This window comes from Rhinopithecus roxellana, chromosome 5 (assembly GCF_007565055.1).
Source record: "Rhinopithecus roxellana isolate Shanxi Qingling chromosome 5, ASM756505v1, whole genome shotgun sequence".
NCBI classification, from domain to species: Eukaryota; Metazoa; Chordata; class Mammalia; order Primates; family Cercopithecidae; genus Rhinopithecus; species Rhinopithecus roxellana.
In genome coordinates, this window is record NC_044553.1 from 44,693,647 (window position 1) to 44,708,474 (window position 14,828).

Sequence of the window (14,828 nt, forward strand, 5' to 3'; positions counted from 1 at the left end):
CATATAGGGGATAATTGTAGGCATCACTCTACCATCTTTACTACTTGTTATTCCCCCGGCACTCAGCTAACCCATGACGGCTGCGCTGACCTCAAATAGAGCAATGTCATACACACACATACACAATTCCTACTGGGGAATCTTTACACCATACTCCTTGCGTATACATAGCCTTGAGGAGCTCGACATACTTCTTAAAGTCAGTCTAGTATTTTTTTGCTAAAACTCTGAAGTCCAAATTATCAACACGATTCTTGTTTTTTTGTATACCTGCATACAGGCTATGCACAGAGTGTGGGTTGGAATCTCACTGGCTGTTATAAAGCAGTATAAAGGGTCTTGAACACAGGGGCTTAGGGTATAACTTAGCAAACAGATGAGTCTTCAACAAATATCCTTTTTATATTATTTTAGTGGGGTATAACTTATATAAAGTAAATTACCCAAATAGTATCTGTACAGTACATTGAATTTTTTTTTTTTTTTGAGACAGAGTCTGGCTTTGTCGTCTAGGCTGGAGTGCTGTGGCGTGATCTTGGCTCACTGTAAGCTCCGCCTCCTGGGTTCACGCCATTCTCCTGCCTCAGCCTCCTGAGTAGCTGGGACTACAGGCGCCCGCCACCATGCCCGGCTAATTTTTTGTATTTTTAGTAGAGACGGGGTTTCACCGTGTTCGCCAGGATGGTCTCGATCTCCTGACCTTGTGATCCGCCCGTCTTGGCCTCCCAAAGTGCTGGGATTACAGACTTGAGCCACCGCGCCTGGCCAGTACATTGAATTTTTAACATAGCTTTGCATCCATGCAATTGTCATCCCGATCAAGGTGCAGAACACTCCCATCACCCAGGTTTCCTGGGTTTCTTCCTCATCAATTACACCCCATCCTTCTGGAGGTAATCATATCCTGACTTCTATCACCTAGAGTCGTTTTGCCTCTCTTGACTTTTATATAAAGAAAATTTCACAATATGTATTCTTGTGTGTCTAGCTGCATTTCCTCAACATTATTATATCATCAAGATTCATTAATGTTGCATATACTGGTAACTTTTTTGGTATCGAAATGTAGTTTTCCATTGTTTCTGTATAACACAGTGTGTATTCTTGGTGTACATTTCTGGTTTGGGGCCAGTAGGAATAAAGCTACTATGAACGTTATTGTACTTTTTTGTGGAGGGGAATAAACACATTCACTCATTTCTCTTGAGAATATAACTAGAGGTAAAATTACTGAGTGGTAAGTTAGGCATGTGCCTAACTCGTAAAGTATACCTGTTTGTTCTTAGAGTGAGTGCGGCCTTTGGCCTTGATGTTGAGATTGTCCTTGTGGGCCACAGACTAGGGGTGACTAGCCTGAACTGGGGAAGTCAGAGTATAGCCCTTCTAGGGACAATGACACTAATGCTGCCTCAAGAAATCATAGAATTATTTGTGAGAAGAAGGGAAGCTGGGGTGTTCTAGGTTAAGTGAATAGCACAGACAAATATAAAGAAGCATGGGTTTGCCATGTTAAAGAGGGAATGTAGTGTGGTGGGAACACAGAGCCAGGATGGGCGGAGGTAGAGCCTGGTAGCAAGGACCTGGAAGTTATGTGAGAAGTTTCCATTTCAGACTGTGAAGGGAGTGGGTTGCCATTGTTGGATTTTAAACAGACGTGAATACCATTGTGTTTGTGAAAGTTTATTCGTTTTGCAGCTTTTGGAGAGAGGTAAGATTAGAGGAAGAGAGACCACATAAAAAGCTAATGCCTGTCTAGGTGTGGTCGTTCAAGCCTGTAACCCCAGCACTTTGGGAGACCGTGGAGGGAGGGTTTCTTGAGGCCAAGAGTTTGAGACCAGCCTGGGCAATGTAGTGGGACCCTGTCTCTAGAAAAATTAAAAAATTAGCCAGGCATGGTGGCACATGCCTGTAGCCCCAGCTACTCAGGAAGTTGAGGCAGAAGTCACTTGAGACCAGGAGGTGGAGGCTGCCGTAAGCTATGATTGTGCCACTGTACTCCAGCCTGGGTGACAGAATGAGACATTGTCTCTTAAAAACAACAACAAAAGAAGCTGCCAAATCAAGAGATGATAAGAAAATGAACCAAGGCTCTTAGACTTCAGGTTCCTATTACAGCTCCATGACTGTTTAATTGCCACATTTTCCTACTCCTCTTCCCTCCCTCTTACGTTCGGAATCTGATTATTTGCTGGCAAAGGTTTTGAAGTTTTATCTTTGTGGTATCAGTTAGGTGATTAGGAGAGAATGTAAAAACCCTCTTCCTTAGGGACGGAGACCGTATTGGAAAACAGCAAAGCAGGTAGAGATTTTGTATGGGAAAGAACAATGTATAATTTCCCTCATTGATTGGATTTAGAGTTCTAAAATGGATTCTTCTCATTTTGCCTAAGAAAATTGGAAGTTGTGTGTTTGTGTTTCTAATTCTCTTCACAGGGGTAGGTGGGGAAGTACCTCATTCCAAATTTATCACACACAACTTGCACCTGGATTCAGGGAGTGTCAGCCAAGATGCTGCCATTTCTAGCTTTGATTCCTGCTTTTATTTCTTCCCCTCAGCTATTTGTAGTTTTCTAACCACTTTACTGTAGGATTTTAGCCAAATCCTTTTGAGAGAATCATTGTGTTACTTTCATGGAAGAAGAAAAAAAAGAAGATCCATTAATATTCATACTCAGATCAGAGAGATAATATTTCCTAATAGACTCTCTTCAATCAGGTCCCTCTTCATTATGGAAATGTAACATCTAAAAGGAGAAAGCCAATTTAGCTAACATACACTTATTTATTACTTGCATACAGTCTATGCAGAGAGGGACGGAATGTCACTGGCGGTGATTGAGCAATAATCTCTAGTGTAATGCAGATTTCTGTAACAAATATATGTATAAAGGGTCTTGGAACACAGAGGCAGGGGCTTTGGGTATAACTTAGCAAACAGATGAGTCTTCAACAAATATATGTTTTTGTATTGTTTTATTGGGGTATAACTTATATAAAGTAAATTACACAAATTGTATCTATACAGTTCATTGAATTTTTAACATAGGTTTGCTTCCATGCAAATACCATCTAGATCAAGATACAGAACACTGCCATCACCCAGGTTTCCTGGGTTTCCGGTGTTCCTTCCCCATAAATTGTACCCCCTCCTTCTAGGGGTAATCATATCTTGACTTCTATCACCTAGAGTAGTTTTGGTTTCCTAGGTTTCCTGTGTTCCTTCCCCCAAAATTGTACTCCTTCCTTCTGGGGGTAATCATATCCTGACTTCTATCATCTAGAGTAGTTTTGCCTTTCTTGAATTTTACATAAGTAAAATTTTACAGTATGTATTATAATAAGTATTCTTGTGTGTCCCCCTTCATTTATTCAACATTATATCAGCAGGATTCATTAATGTTGCATGTACTGGTAGCTATTTTGTATTGAAATGTAGTTTTCTGTTGCTATCACTCAACATAGTGTATCCTCTTAGTGGTCATTTCTGGTATTTGGCTGTTAGGTATAATGCCATACTGAACATTAGTGTCTTTTTTTTTTTTTTTTTTTGTAAACACACTCATTTCTCTTGGGAATATATCTAAGAGTATAATTTCTGGGTTGTAAATTGGGCATTCGTTTAACTCTTAAATGTTGCCGAATGGTTTTACAAAGTGATTCAAACAGTTTACACTCCTGGTAGCGCTGCATGCCAGTGCCAGTGGATATATCCTCTGTAACACCTAGACTCTCTTCCATTGCTTTGGTCTACTTGTCTCTCCTTGCACTACTACTGTACAGTTTAATTATTGCAACTTTAATAAGCCTTGAGATCTGGTAGCTTTATTTTTCTCCGAGATTATCTTAGCTACTCTGGGTCTTTTGCCTTGCCATATAAACTTTTATCAGCTTGTCAATTTCCACCAAGAAAAGCCTCCAGGAATTTTGATTGGGATTATACCAAATGCATAGATAAATTTGGTGAAACTGACATCTTAATGTTATTGGTATTCTTATTTGTGAACATGAACTTTCTCCCCACTTATTTATGTGTGCAGCATCTCTCAGAAGTGTTCGGTCATTTTTGTTGGAGAGGTCCAGCACATCTTTCATTTAGATGTAGTCCCTTTCCAGTGCTGTTCATTCCTTTCTGTACTTCCGTGTTTCCATCTAGGAGTGGTTTCCTTCAGCCTGGAGAACTTTTTCTTTTAATATCCTGTAGTACTTTTTGGGAGCATTGTTTGAGAATAGCTGTCATTCACTCTCAGTTTTGAGGAACTCTAGTGTGGCAAGTATTGTTTTGTTTCATGAATTTAAAGACATTATTTGTCTTTTGACCCCAGTTGGCTCCATTGGAAAGCCAGCCATCATTCTTAGTGTTATTCTCTTGAAAGTGATGTGTCTTTTCCAGCTGGGTGCTTTTAATATTTTATCTTTATTGTCAGTTGTTAGATTTTCACTATGACGTGCCTAAGAGTGATTTTTCTTTTATTTATTTTTCTTGGGATTCACTGAGCTCTCGACTTGATAGGTGCATCAGATTTGAAAATTTCTTGGCTATTATTTATTTGAATATTGCTTCTTTCACATTCTGTCTCTCCCAGCTCTTCTCAGTCTCCAGTTAAATGTATTTTAGAAATTTTGATGGTGTTCCTCTTACCCCTTGTGCTCTATTCTCTCTCTTTGTGTGTGTGTGTGGGTGTGTGTCTGTGTGTGTATGTATGTTTGGGGCATCAGATATTATGAGTGTTTTCTATTGACCTTTCAAATTCATTAGTCTTATTTTCTGGCTATGTCAATCTTACTTTAAGACTTTTTTTTTAAAGATGTCTTTAAAAGAATCTTTTTCTTCATTCTTCTTTTAAAGGATGGTTCTTTTAAGAACTTTTCTTTGGCCGGGTGCAGTGGTTCATGCCTGTAATCCTGACACTTTGGGAGACTGAGGTGGGAGGATTGTTTGAGGCCAGGAGTTTGAGACTAGCCTGGGCAACATAGTGAGATCCCATCTCTACAAAAACTATAAAAATTGCCAGGCATGGTGGCTCATGCTTATAGTCATAACTGCTCAGGAGGCTGAGGTAGGAGGATCATTTGAGCCTAGAAGTTTGAGGTTACAGTGAGCTGTGATCCAATGAGTTCTTAAATTTCAGATATTGTGTATTGCTGTTTTAGAATGTCTACTTGGTTATATTTTTATAGAATCTATCTCTGGAACTTCATTTAGAAAAATCTCTTTGTTGGGCCAGACGCAGTGGTTCATGCCTGTAATCCCAGCACTTTGGGAGGGCAAGGTAGATGGATCACCTGAGATCAGGAGTTGGAGACCAGCCTGACCAACATGGTGAAACCTTGTCTCTACTAAAAATACAAAATTAGCCAGGTGTGATGGTGCACACCTGTAACCCCAGCTATTTGGGAGGTTGAGGCAGGAGAATTATTTGAACCCAGGAGATAGAGGTTGCAGTGAACCAAGATTGGGACAATGCACTCCAGCCTGAATGACAGAGCAAGACTCTGTCTGAAAAGAAAAAAACAAAAAACACCCTTTGTCCATAATTGTTTCTATTTTAAAAATGTTATAGTTAATTTGAAGTCCTTATCTGTTAACTTTAATATCTGGGCCATCTCTGTGTCTGTTGTCTATTTTATTTAGTTATTGGTTGGTTCCTCCTACTTCTTTGCATGTCCAATGATTTTTTTTTTTAATTGTATGCTAGACCGAGTGGGTGACGAATAGTTATAGACGTTCTAGAATGTGTTATCTCCCCCTGAAGAATGTTAAGTTTTGTTTTGACAGACAGTTAAATTACTTTCAGATTATCTTGATTCTATATGGTTGGTTGTTCTAGGCGTTACTGGGGAGTGTCTATTTAAGTTTTTGCCCTTACTACTAAGACATGACCCATGTTCCTTTCTTGGATTTCAAATGAATGCCAGAATGTCCACCAAAGTTTCTCTATTTTGGTTGATTCGGAACCCTAGTGTCTCCCTAGCATTGAGCAACCTGTGAAGTTTCTGTTGGGTCCTTTGCCTCCTGACAGCTCTTCTCTGCAGTCCTCTTGAACTCTTGCTCTGCTCATATACAGCTTAGGAATCATCCAAGAATCCAGGGAGTATTTATTGTAGGTTCTTGGAACTTCTTCTGTGGAGCTGTCTCCTCTCTCATACCCTGATGTTGAAATCCCTGTTGCTTACCATCTCTAAACTCTAATCTCTGTTTCCTTCATCAGTGAGTTGCCACTCTGGACACTTTTCTCACTTAAATTAACAAACTTTATTTTTCAGGATAGTTTTAGGTTCACATTCCCATTTACTGTCCTGTCCCCACATATGCCCTCCGCCACTGTTAGCATCCTGCAGCATGGGCTGCACCTCTCACAATCATGCAACCTTCACTGGCACATCATTGTCACCCAAAGATGCCCATAGTTTACATTAGTGTTCACTCTTAGTGTTGCACATTCTACTGGCTTCTGACAAGTGAACAATGACATGTATCTATCATTTAGTATCATACAGAAGAGTTTTACTGCCCTAAAAATCCTGTGTGTTCTGCCTGTTTGTTCCTTTCTCTCCCCTAAACTCTGGCAACCCGTAATCTTTTTATTGTTTCCATGGTTTTATTTTTTCTGGAGTGTTCTATCATTGGAATCACACCTTTCAGTTTGAACCCTTTCAGTTTGGCTCATTTCCCTTAGTAATGTGCATTTTTTCCCATGCCTTTTGATGAACTGATAGTTCATTTCATTTTAGGATTGAGTATTAATATTCTATTGTCTGATATACCACAATTTATTCGTTCACCTTTTAAGGGCATCTTGATTGCTTCCAAGTTTTGTCAGTTATGAATAAAGCTGCTATAAACATTCACGTACAGATTTTTGTGTGGACATGAGATTTCAACTAACTTGGGTGAACACCCAGAGGGCAGCTGCTGGGTTGTATGGTAAAGGCATGTTTAGTTTTGTAGGAAACAACCAAACCATTTTTTAAATTATCTGTATTATGTTGCATTCCCACAAGCAAAGAATAAGAATTTCTGTTATTCCACATCCTTGCCACCATTTGGTGTTGCCAGTGTTTTGAATTTTGGCCGTTCTAATTCATATATAGTGGTATCTCGTTGGTTTGTCTGATTGTTTTTTGAGACGGAGTCTCACCCTGTCACCCAGTCAGGAGTGCAGTGGCATGATCTTGGCTCACTGCAACCTCCAATTCCTGGGTTCAAGCGATTCTTCTGCCTCAGCCTCCTGAGTAGCTGGGATTACAGGTGTGTGGGCCACCACACCCGGATAATTTTTATATTTTTAGTAGAGACGGGGTTTCACCACATTGGCCGGGCTGGTCTCGAACTCCTGACCTCAGGTGATCCGTCTGCCTCAGCCTCCCAGGGTGCTGGGATCACTGCATGAACCGCCCCACCCGGCCTCATTGTTGTTTTAATTTGCAATTTCCTAATGACATTGTCTGTGCTTATAAAATTTTACTGTGCTGTGGTTTGGAAATGGAGTCATGGAGAACCCAGGGTGAATATGGGGCTACCTCCTGTCTTTTCCTTCGTAAGGATCATAACTCTGTGTTGCTTGCTTTTCAGTGCCTGCCAACAATTGTTTTTATATATTTTTGTCTAGCTTTCAGAGTTTTTGCTGGGACAGTAAATCTGATATTTGCTACTCTATCATGGCAAAATCAGAATTCTAACGATCATTTACTAAGATTTGATTAAATTTATGAGATGCATTGCGTTCTGTAGATAAAGAGGTACATAAAACCTGGTCCCTGTCCCACAAAAGTTCTTAATCTCCTGATGTAGTCGTTCTCAAACCACTCTTAAGAAACACTAAAACTAAATTGTGTTCTGCCGTTAAAATAGAAAAAATGAATGTCTTTCCCCAATTTACTTACAAAAAGATTTCGTTGCTGATTTTTTGCTAACCATTGATTTCCATGCTCTGGAATATAGAATGTATTATGGAGAGGCTTTTTAAGTTTTATTATCCTGAATTTAATGTATTACTGTTTTATAACATTCTACAGAATACATTACGGACTTCTAACAAATATGCCACCTATGCGAGTTTTAGTCGTATTGGACTAGTATTGAGGTACCTGATGAAATGATGCCTATGATTGGTAAATGCTGTAGAGTAAAGTTCACTGGAGTCCCAAGGGGACCAGCAACGTTAACTCTCCCCATCAACTCAGGGAAGTTTCCCTGTGGGGGTTGATGTTTGAATTGGGTCTTAAAATGTTTAGTGTTATGCCTCATCTGTTACTGCACTAATTATATTTGGAAGGGGAAGATAATTAAAATAAAGCACCCTGAACGTTTAAATTAGTATATCTTTGCAATTAATTATAGGCTTCTAATTCCACATCTGAAGTCAAAGATCTATTGGAACAGAAAAGCAAGTTGACCACAGAAGTGGCTGAACTTCAGAGACAACTTCAACTGGAAGTCAAGGTATCTGGTTTTTCCTTTATGTTACTTTTTCCATTTCTGTCTAGGTTGATGAAGAATATTTTACATACAATGGGATGCCCAGAGTGAAAGCCAATTTTTTTCCCCCAAAAAGTAACATTCCTTTAATCACTGAGTAAATTCCTGTGTATTTGGCTGCTGTTGTCCAAATAATTTCTTTTTTTTTAATGTAACCAAAGCCTGTAGAGACTGTTTGCTTAGACAGAGTAAAAGAAACCCTGTTGGATTTAGGCAGGCCAATGGGAAGCTAAATGTATATAAAACATCTGAACTAAATCATAGAAATAGCAGAATGAGGTTTGACTGTGTTTATGTTTTCTTTTACAAGTATTACAGTTCATTAAATATAAATATTTGATGTTCTTTCTAGTTAAGAACTCCCATGACTTAATTATATAGTTTGATTAAGTTGTTTAATAATGTAAGTGCAAAGATACGGAGTCTGCTTGTTGAGAAGTAGGCTTCTGTGGGGTTATGTTAATGTACAGTGGAGGTACTTTAAAATCACACTGATTCCTGTTAGAATCAACAGAACATCAAAGAAGAGAGAGAGAGGATGAGAGCAAACCTAGAAGAGCTCCGAAGCCAACACAACCAAAAGGTGGAGGAGAACTCCACATTGCAGCAACGACTGGAAGAAAGTGAAGGGGAGCTCCGGAAGAATCTGGAGGAGTAAGTTCTGGGCTAAGAGCCTGTTGCCCTTCCCAGGTTCTCTATGACATGTGGCTAGAACCTTTCTGTCCATTTAATACTACCCAGCCTTCCAAATATTTATAAAGGCAGCTGACTTTTCCTTTTCTTCCTCTGACCCTGGTAAAATGGTGAAGCTGGCGACGCATGTAGACTGATAAACAAAAAGGTTAGTAATTCTTAACATTCTTTGTGCACCTTGAAGTATGCCTTACAGAGTTTCAGCCCTTAAAGTGCACCTCCTAGCAGGTAAGTGGGAAGCAGGGCACACTGAGTGCTGATATTGAAAGACAGAGTTCAAGGAGCCTCGGCCCAGCTTCTAGAAAGCATGTGTCACGTGGGCTCTCAGCCTGTGCATTTTATCCTGGATGGTGCTGGTGTTTGCGATGGCTGCTTATACCTCCTCTGAGTCTCCAGAGAAGGAAAGTTACGTCCAAGATGCCACTGCCATTGTATTGTATTAAAATCTGTGGCAAAGGGATCGAAAACCAAGGTCTGAGAATCCACAGTGCTATGATGTCCCATGGACACGACAGAAGCCTTAAGTGGAAAGTCAAGTGGGAATGAAATCTAGGGTGAAGTTTAAGAAAAAGAAGACATTATGTAATGAAAGCATTGGATTGTCCTTGCAGTTTTGATGGTGGTGTTTTGCGTTTTAAAGCAATCATAGAGGCTAACTGCAGAAAAGAGTTTAGTAAGAAAAAAATCAGAAAATATAGGGTATAGTAAAAGCTTTACAACATAAAGAGGTGTAGTAGTTGCGAGTTTGGTTCAGAGCAGAGTTTTGTAAACTTTTTTTCATCAGGTGGTGATTATTTTAGGATTTGTGGGTCATATAGTCTGTTGTACACACTCAGCTCTGCCATTGTATTGTGAAATGAAATGGCTACTCATAAATGAATGAACATGACCATGTTCCAGTAAAATTTTACAATAACAGGCAGTGGGCTGAACTGGCCCACAGACCATAATTTGCCAACTCTCCTGGTCTAGAACACTGGGATAGTAGAGCGTGGAAGGGTGGGGTGGCTTTAGTGGGAAATTTTTTTAATTTTCATTTCTTTATCTTCTACATTCAAATTCTAGTACCCTACCATCTCCTTCTGGGGAGAAAATGTCTCCGTATAACCATACTCACTTCATTGGTTTGAGTTCTCATTTATCCTCTTGTTGGGCAATTAGACCATAGCCTAAGTTCTTCTCAGGCACCTTTTCAGGTTGGTGATCCCTTGCTCAGTGCAGAACAGAGAATGGGGAGGCTCCTTGGGTCTTTAGAGACTTGTGTAAAGCTCTGAAGATCAGAAATCAGACTGGATGGAAATAAGCAGAGCCCAGGAGAGCCTGTCTAATGGACTTCCTTCCTTGCCAGGCTATTCCAGGTGAAGATGGAACGGGAGCAGCATCAGACTGAAATCAGGGATCTTCAGGACCAGCTCTCAGAAATGCATGATGAACTGGACAGTGCAAAGCGATCAGAGGACAGGGAGAAGGGAGCTCTGATTGAGGTAAGTGGGGCTGTGGGGTCAGGTGATAAGACAGACCCCACCTGCCTGGAAAGATGGAGTGGCTGGGGTTTGTGCACTACCAGCCACTGTCTGATATGCACACCTGCTCCACCTGTGCTCTTATGATCTGTGAGTCAGTGGATGCGTTTGACTCTCTCCTTTCCACTTGGCATTTGCTAATTATTATGGGTTTTTATTGTGTATTCTCTCTTCTCTAAATTAGATTATTATCTTGTTGAGGTATTAGATACACATGTATGAAATTATTAGAAAGCAAGAATGTTGGTTTTGAATATCTACATTTTTGGGGGAGGGAATAAGTATAATTGAGGGTCAGAAAAAGATAGGACTTTTTTCTCTGTACACATTTAGGTGTTTGATGTTTGCGGTAACATTATCATCACCTGTATTCTAGCATAGTTTTGGAACCTACTTCTTTATAAGCGTGGTTTGTAGGAATAGCGTGGTTTGTAGGAATAAGAGATGATATACAATTTAGAGCAAAGCCAAAAAAAAAAAAAAAAAAAAGAGTCAAAACATAAAGGTTCTTTGTTAATATTTAATTTTCTACTTCCTCCCTCTTTGGGCTTAGGTGTTTTCTCTGTCCCTTCCTTGGGGCTAGAAGTTTCTGACTCTGAAGTCCCTGGAACACTCTTTAAGTCTCAGTTGTCTACTGTTCTCTCACTCCTTTCCTCCTCCAGTGTTAAAATAATTCCCCAGGAGAAATTTTAGGTCCTACTTTTTAGAACTTAGCCTTTCTTCACCCGATGACTTGGCAGGAGCTCAGAGATGAGTGACTGTGGCCACCCAGCCCAGGAGTTCTCATGAATCCATTTTTCACACGGGCAGAGGAGGGTGATTGCCTCTTCTCCGCACATGACCATCTCTGTGTCCCTATTCAGACCTTTTCTCCTGAGAAGCCCTCAGCATTGTTCCTTACCAACTGGGATTCCTCTTTTTATCAAATGATTCCTTAAAAACCACCACATTCTTGGTATTATACTGCTTCTCATGGTGCTGTTTACTCTCAGGGCTCAGAGTTACAAAGACAAGAAGATATATGTATTTATCACTGAAATAATATTAAAACAACATAAAAGGAAAGTTTAAAAATGGGACGTACACATACTTTCCTAATACCTAAGCAGCCATTTTTATTTATATAATTTCTGTTTGCCTCCCTGTCTATTGATAGGTTTCATCTACCCATCTATATATAATATAGGGACAATCATAATATCCCTACAGTTTTGATACCTGCTTTTAAAACCTAAGATGTCAAAAATGTTCCTTCTTCTTATTCTTTATATTCTTTGTATTTTATTTTTAGGAAGATAAACCACAATATATTTAACCATTCTCCTACATTTGTTTTCCCTTTTTCGTAATTATGAAACAAAGGTCGTGGGGAACAGTTTTTACATTTATCCTTTTACTACTTTAAAAATTGTTTCTAAGGATAAGTTTCCAGAAATGATGTCACTGAACAATTTATGACTTTCAGTAAAAGTATAGCTTCATGAACAAATTTAAATAGAAGATAAAACACTGTCATATTCTGTGATTCCCTGTGTGGACATTTTATTGGTTCTAAAAGGGAAAGATGTTATGTTAGCTCTTGGGAAGTCTCTGAAGTTGCTGATTTTCCCCAATAACTGACAGTTGTCACTGTGAGTTGCCGCCTGATATCCCCTGTCCTTTTAGTTTCTCTGTTTTAGCTCATTGACCTTGCACATTTTTTGTATCTTTCTTCTACTAGCCAGCTAATTCAAGAGCAGTCACCTTTGCTTCTTTCCCCATTTCATGTCTAGCACGGTGCCGAGCAACAGAGCAAGTGAATAAATAATTTTTCGTATTTAAATTACTTTAAAAATGTCACCATTTTTTAAAAAAGGGAATAATTCTGAAATGAACTGCATACTTCTTTTCCTCTTTAAACATACCATACTGCATATCTGTTAACCGAACATCATTAGTTTATTGATTTATTTATATTGATAATAGGATAACGATATGAGACTATTTTGGTGATGTGTTCAGGCAAAGGCTGATAATGCGAGATACAGCAATGGGCAATAGCACATGTTTTCTTAAACCTGTTCCTGATGTTGCTGGCTTACAGGTTGTTTGTCTCTTTCCCATAACAGGAACTGTATCATTTACTGCTGCCTTTCTGCAAGATGAGTTAGGGTATAATTAGCTTCCCTATGTCAAAGTGGCTTTCTCTTGCTCCAGAAAATCACCCTCTGTTTTTATCAGTTTCCTTTGACTTGTCAGCAACACTTAAACTATGATCTATGGTTTCTGTATCACTAGTAAAATAGACCCTGTCTCCTTGTCACTTTTAATTTATTCTTCATATCTGAATAAAAAGGGACCTGGGGGAATTTGATAACAGAGTATAGTTGTGGCCAAGTTCCCCATGGCATTTAGCTTGGAACAAACTCTTAACACAATGAGCATTAAACACTTACGCTTTTGAATGTTAACTCTTAACACAATGAGCATTAAACACTTCTGCTATTGAATGTTGGAAAAAGGTTGAAGGCCCGAGTTTTGCAAGTCCTGCATAATGGACCAGATTTTGCGTGAAATGTCTTTTAATATGTCACATTTTGTGAAATAACACCACACCGCTGTATGCAATCAGTAAAGTAACATTAAGAAAGAATAGGCTGCTATGTCTATGGAGTAGCCATTCTTTTGTTTCTTTACTTCTCTAATAAACTGGCTCTCACTTAAAAAAAGAAAAAGAATAAAACAGTTAAAAAAAAAAAAAAGAAGGAAGGGAGAAATAGTAGAAAATACTTTGTTTTCTTAGAGTAAGCCATAAAATTGACCAACAATGGGTTGACTTTGTTATTCTCAGTTAAATAGATGATTCTGAAATTTTTTTTTTTCAGCTCAAGTTACAAGAATGATTATAGAATAGGTTTCCACCACTTCTTTGTCATGAATGCATTACCTTCCATTCTGAAGGTGACAGGTCAACGTGAGACAGCTTGCTAAGTGCCATGATGGTGGGGTTTTCTAATTATCAAATGTCTGCTTTGATGGGAGCCTGCAGTGCTGAGAGATGGGCCTCACTCCAGCAGAGTCTTGTGGTGTTTTATTCCTGGCATTTGCCAAGATGCAGGTACTTCAGTCTCATTAAAATAGTCTGGTTATAAAATTGTGTTGGTCTGAGGAGAGATTGTGCTCAGAAATTATGTCTCTAAAACTTCTTTTGTAATGATATTTTTGAACATTCTACGCATTTTTATAAAAAAGGCAGCCAAAAATATCCTGATTCTCACCAACCGTGTGATGCTTCCTTGGCCATCCTTCTGGAACAAAAAAATGACAGAATTCTCTGTCAGCTACCGTTGCTATAAAACCTTTTATTTATGCTTTCAGTGAGCATGGGCCAGAGATAGGGACCCTGTGGAACTTCTGGGAAGCACTTATGCAAAAGAGGGTCTAGATTGGTGTCTTCCTCATTTTGATGTGTCATGCTTGTGCCCAGGTGGTGTGTGAAGTAAAGCTTTTTGTGAGTAAATACCTTGCCATTCTGGACATCCTGGTGCCTGCTTCTCAGTGCGCATGGTGTTGGGGTGGTCACTTGCTGCTGCTGCTGCTGCTGAACAGCTGGTCCCATAGTGTGTTCCTTTTTCTCTTAGATCTCCATCTACCCGTTTCTTCAGGCTCTGGTCGTGTTTCTTTGCTTTAGTTTAAGAAGGTGGACTTCCTTAAAGGGCCTTCCAGCCAAACACAGTGCTCTGTTTTGGTGGCATCCGTACGAGGCTGTTTTCACGCTGCTGATGAAGACATACATACCTGAGACTGGGCACCTTACAAAAGAAAGAGGTTTAATGGACTTACAGTTCCCTGTGGCCAGGGAGGTCTCATAATCATGGCAGAAGGTGAAAGGCACATCTCACATGGTGGCAAACAAGTGAAGCAAGAGCCAAATGAAAGGGGTTTCCCCTGATAAAACCATCAGATCTCCTGAGATTTACTCACTGCCATGAGAACAGTATGGGGGAAGCCACCCCATGATTCCATTATCTCCCACTGGGCCCCTCCCTCAGCATGAGGGAATTATAGGAGCTACAGTTCAGGATGAGATTTGGATGGGGACACAGCCAAACCATACCAGCATCTAATGGATGAACTCCAGTGTGACTGTTTGC

General features: G+C 39.6%; 1 protein-coding gene across 3 annotated transcripts in view; it reads left to right on the plus strand.

Moving 5' to 3' along the window:
* The window catches only part of CGNL1 (cingulin like 1), a 177,780-nt gene that overhangs the window by 71,137 nt on the left and 91,815 nt on the right, over nucleotides 1-14,828 (plus strand). For all 3 annotated transcript variants that reach the window (XM_030931447.1, XM_010374266.2, XM_030931449.1), the window contains exons 5-7: nucleotides 8,342-8,443; nucleotides 8,985-9,133; nucleotides 10,521-10,656. In XM_030931447.1, coding sequence (XP_030787307.1) covers nucleotides 8,342-8,443; nucleotides 8,985-9,133; nucleotides 10,521-10,656 — 387 coding nt within the window. The remainder of the gene's footprint in view (nucleotides 1-8,341; nucleotides 8,444-8,984; nucleotides 9,134-10,520; nucleotides 10,657-14,828) is intronic.